The sequence below is a fragment of the Fulmarus glacialis genome, unplaced genomic scaffold (assembly GCF_000690835.1).
Source record: "Fulmarus glacialis isolate BGI_N327 unplaced genomic scaffold, ASM69083v1 scaffold19422, whole genome shotgun sequence".
Taxonomy (NCBI): domain Eukaryota; kingdom Metazoa; phylum Chordata; class Aves; order Procellariiformes; family Procellariidae; genus Fulmarus; species Fulmarus glacialis.
The window spans coordinates 10,874-16,126 of record NW_009198737.1 but is presented as its reverse complement, the minus strand read 5'-3'; the positions used below and the strand labels follow the sequence as shown (position 1 = coordinate 16,126).

Sequence of the window (5,253 nt, the reverse complement as noted above, 5' to 3'; positions counted from 1 at the left end):
TCATCCATAAGTGTTCCTCAAAAACGAGATACGTTCTTTGTTTTTCTTTTGCCCAGTAGCCTACATCACTAGAAAGAGGGAGCTCTGCCAGATAGCTGTGATTTTCTTTGCTAGAGCTGGAAAAATTTTTACAGGGAAGGATCATAACATACTCGTCTAGTTTCTGATACTCTTTCTCCGAACATCTATTTTTGGCTGCCATCAGAAATCGATAGCCCTGGGCTGACTCATCTCACACCGCAGAACTATTCTCATATTCTTACCAGTGGGGCTGCCCTGTCGGAACAGCAGCATGGGAGTACAGACAGCACTATCACCAGCTGGAATAGGCAGAAAAATGTTGGCAAGCTCTGTTTGGTGATTTTTTTTTATACTGATGCTTCAGGTGAATCTCCAGTCTTTCCCTGCAGTTGCTCACTCACATCTCTACATATACAGTCTTCTCTGACACGCTTTCTTGCACCAGGATGCTCGGAGGGGAAGCTGTATTTCTGGAATGAGTTCCCCTCTAATTGTATAAAGCTCTTCCTGTACATGAAAAAAATATGGGGAGTCTAAATAAAGTGAAGAAAAATACCCTGTATCAATGAAATCTCCATACTAATCATCATCTGCGCAGGGACATCTTTCACTAGATCACATTGCCCAAAGTTATGTGCAAAGATTCACATATCTGTCATGACCACCTTCCTTATACCCATGAAGCATTATAAATTTGGAATCAAGGACTTTCAAAACTTCAAACCCAAGACTCCTACTGCAGAAAGTAGCTGAGTAAATCTAATAATGTTTTGCTAAGATACCTTGTTTCCTCTAAGCGGGCTGTTTTCCATTGAAAGTCTTTTTTACTCTCTTAAATACTTATGTACATACAATATGTGGGATGAGCTGCTTAGATGCAGTGTAATCCATAGAGCCAACATAAACACTGAGAACAAGGAGATTAAAGACTAATACATAACTATCATTCACCTTGGACTGCACGTGCATACATGTGCACACACGCATGAAGTAGTGTTTATTACTTTGGTGGCACTTCATACAATCATCATAGAATAGCCCAGGTTGGGAGGGACCTTGAAAGATCACCTGGTCCAACCTTCTGTGGGAAAGGGAACCTAGATGAGATTATTGAGCACCCTGTCCAATCGTATCCTGAAAGCCTCCAGCAATGGGACTCTACCACATCCCTGAGGAGGTTGTTTCAGTGAATGATTGTTCTCACTGTAAAAAATTTCTTTCTTAGGTTGAGATGAAATCTCTCCCAGGGCAACCTGTACTTGTTGCCCCTTGTCTTCTCCACATGGCTCCTTGTGAATAGAGAGCCTCCATCCTCTTTGTAGCTGCCCTTTAAGTACTTCGTGTCTTCATATATTAGAAACGGTATTTCCTCTACATGGGAAGCTGTGGATCCTTGAAAACTTACTATCATGTAAAGCAGGTATTTCAGCTGATTCAGAAAGTGAGGTTTGTGTTTAGTTCTTTCAATTTGGAAAGCAAAAGGAGGGGTTAAATGGCATAGGACAGCCCTTTTCAGTGCAGTCTTAATGAGTTCCTCAGCTTCTCCAAAAGAATCACTCCTCTTACAGAGATTCACCTTCTCACTAGTATTATTATGCTAATTCACGGCCAAAATTCAGCCTTCCTGCTACTACTTCCCAACTCCACCTAGAAGCTGTCAGGGCCTTGAAGGCACTAATAAGACTTAATGGCCCTGACCAGCCTCACCTGGACCACTCCACACACATGCCCCTGCCCATGGCCCATTTAAGCTCAGTCTAGGACCATCAGTCCTTCCTTAGCTATGCTGTAGGTGTGTCTGGCTACAGCCATGTCTCTGCCTCCTGGATGGACTCTGGATCAAGACTGCAGCTTTGTCCCCACCACTGTTCCTGGCCTATCTCCCTTTGCTCCTGATCTGTGGATGGACCCTGTACCTAGTTCATTGCTTGCTGTGGCTGTTAACGGGCCCCGTTGCTAGCCCTTGGCTCTGCGGGCTGTGTTCAGCCTCTGTAGGTCTGTGCACCAAGAGTGAGGCACTGCCTGCCCTGGTGTCCTCCTTGGCTCCTTGCTCCCTGTCTTTTGGGGACCAGCTGGCCCTTGCAGCTCTCTGACAGTAGTCACTGCAGGAACGTGCCTCTACTTCTAAATTTTCATGGACTCTGAAAGAAAACGCTGTTCAGTCTGTCTAACCCAGGTATGAAATATCCCTGAATATCTTCAATATTAAACCCCTTTCCTTTTTCTTCACGAAACTTCTTGGTTTTAGGGGGAGAATCTGATGTTCCGCTCCATCTCGCCTTAAAGCTATTTTCTTTCTGTTCCCAACCTATCGCATACAGCAGAAGTGACTAGGAGCTCTCATTCTACTAGGGGTGTGCATTTTCTGCTGTTTCTGTGTGGCCACATGGATAGAAGATTTTCATTCAGTTTGATGTCCCAGCTGATTATGGTGAAATAATTGCATTGCTTATACCTGGGATGTAGTTGCATCTCTTCCGCAAAAGAATTTCTAAGCTCTAAAACCCAGTTGTTGGCAGAAGTAGTCATAAATACATAGCTTATCATTGTGAATACAATTTAATAAGAGGACCAACTCCGGTGGTGAAGCACAGGGCTTGGCCAGACAAACAAACTGACCAGCAGCCTGCTTAGAGGCCACCAGCCCCTTTTAACGCCTCCCTTCTCTCATTGTCCCCTTCTTGGTCTTCCCTCACCAGCCATGATACCTAGTTTCTCCACCATTGTCTTCTCCCAAATAAATGACCCACCCTGATCACTTCCCCATGTTTGTTCCGGTTTTGCTACGTTCACACCTGACTTTGCTATTCCTGATACCCAGGTAAACTAGACCCGTGGTGTTTCTGGTATGGTTCCTAGGCACTGCTGGCCTTGTGAAGCTCTGCTCCCCAAAAGGTGCCCAAATGCTTCCCCTTCAACCATCTGTGAAGTCTGCCTGTCTCTAGCACCTCTGGTGCCCTCCTAACCACTGGTGAAATCTGGCTATCTGTCATGGTGGTGGTAATTTGACAGTTCCTCACTGTTACTTGTTATGTCCAGTGGTTTCTCATGTCATGTCCAGTAGTTTTTCATGGTCTGTTCAATGAGTTTGACGTCAGGCTAGGGATTAGTCATCCTCCCAAATATCTTTTCTAAGATGAACATTGTGTCACAGGTGTGTCTGAACCACTCTGTTTCTGCATGGCTAAGATTCATGTCCCTCATTTTGTGTATCTAACAGGGAAACGGGCAATTCATATTTACTTGTCTCTGAGCACTTCATTATCAAAGGGGTGAAATATGTATCTCCTAAGGTAACTTTTCCTAAGTGTGGCACATAAGAAGAGCTTCCCCACAAGTATTTTGAGACAAAAGCTCTCCTTTTCTCTGCTGCTCCTAAAGGGCTTCAGTGATGTGGTGTGGTCTGACATTGGTTCTGCTAATAATAAATATTTGTGAGTGGTGATCCATGATCTTAGATGACACTTTCTATTTAAACCCACAGCTGGGACTTGCAAATTTTTTTGTTTGTCTTTTAAAAATAGATGGGTTTTCTGTATCAGCAAAGGGTTCTATAAAGATGTCACATAGAATTGATTGCATCAAACTGTGTCTGATTGCTGAACCTTATCTGGGGCATGCACATAAGTAGCATTCATTTATTTTGATCTTAAAACAGCACTGCTCATTAGTAATGTTAAACCTGGCTTCTGCAAACTCAAACTACACTGCCAATTGGAAATGTTCCTGGTTTCAAGCACATTAGCCCAGACTTATTCTTGCAAACATCCATGAGGAGATGGATCTCCTCTTTGCCCCATCATTCCCTCTTGAAGATCTGCCAGAAGAACTAAATAATGTGAGGCGTGCTTCTCAATCTGAAAAATACAGCTTCTTATGGAGTGACACAAAGAACACCAAGTCTTTAAAGTAGGGGGTGGCATGTGGGAAAGGAGTGCGCGTGAGGCTTTGAGTATAATTAGTAGGTTTAAGGGTAAAATCAGACAGTATAGCTACACCCTGACAGAGGAAAAAGCAAGCAGTGGCTCAGTATATCTTGTAGCAATAACATGCACAAGCACTTGGGTCCTTATGACTGCTATCTTCTTTTTCTTTTAGTTTAAATGGTCAGCAGCCAAATGGAGACTGAAATTCAAGAATGTCCAAGTTTATTTTGTTTATTCTATGACACCTCTTTACCAGTTTGATTTCTAAAGGAAACAAGAACTTTTTCTAGGAGTCTCTTGAGAGCATCCTTCACCTCCATGTTCCTCAGGCTGTAGATCAGGGGGTTCAGCATGGGAATCACCATGGTGTAGACAACAGACACCACTTTGTCCTGGTCTAGGGAGTAGCTAGAACTGGGGCGGAGATACATGAAGATCATAGTCCCATAAAAAATTGAGACTGATGTCAAATGTGAGGCACAGGTGGAGAAAGCTTTGTGCCTGCCCTCTGAGGAGCAGATCCTCAGGACAGTGGTAAGGATATAACTATAAGAGACAACAATGAACGCTAAAGTGCTGAATGCAATAGAAGTAGCAATGGTAAAAAGCACATGTTCGTTGACAGTAGTACTGGAGCAGGAAAGTTTCAGGAGCGGAGGAATGTCACAGAAGAAGTGATTGATGACATTAGGGCCACAGAAGTGTAAACTGAACACTGAGCTGACAAGCACTGTTTGACTCACAGCAGCTATTATGTAGGATCCCACAGCCAGTTGGACACAAAACTTTTGAGACATGGTGACCATGTAGAGCAGAGGGTTACAGATGGCCACGTACCGGTCATAGGCCATCGCAGCCAGCAGGTAACACTCGGTGATTATGCAGACTCCACAAAAGTACATCTGCGCTGCACACCCTAGCAGAGAGATGGCTTTTCTTTCTTCAAAGAAGCTCACTAGCATTTTGGGAGCAACCGCTGAGGAATTACCTAGGTCTACCAGGGAGAGGTGGCAGAGGAAGAAGTACATGGGGGTGTGGAGTCGAGAGTCAAGCCTGATTAATGCAATCATGCTGAGATTCCCCACCAACGAGGTGACACAGATCAGAAGAAACAGCACAAAAAGAATGACCTGCAGCTCCCAAATATCTGTGATTCCCAAGAGAATGAACTCATCAACAGTTGTCTTGTTTCTTCTGACCATTCTGTTAATGAACCTGAATCTTTAATAGGGAGAAAAATCAAAGACGACAAATAAGTTACAACTCTGGATGGAAGAATAAGTCATAATGATGCTGGGAACGTCGG

The 5,253-nt window shown here is 43.8% G+C and overlaps 1 protein-coding gene across 1 annotated transcript; it reads right to left on the bottom strand.

The window, feature by feature from the left end:
• Positions 1-4,183: 4,183 nt before the first annotated feature.
• On the bottom strand, positions 4,184-5,149 carry LOC104073315 (olfactory receptor 1019-like). The gene has a single exon (XM_009573031.1). It carries the CDS (start codon positions 5,147-5,149, stop codon positions 4,184-4,186), a length of 966 nt encoding a protein of 321 aa, XP_009571326.1.
• Between the last annotated feature and the right edge of the window lie 104 nt (positions 5,150-5,253).

What these genes read in the sequence shown, in the direction of transcription:
- LOC104073315 (XM_009573031.1), bottom strand. Translation starts at nt 5,149, where the DNA reads ATGGTCAGAAGAAACAAGACAACTGTTGATGAGTTCATTCTCTTGGGA.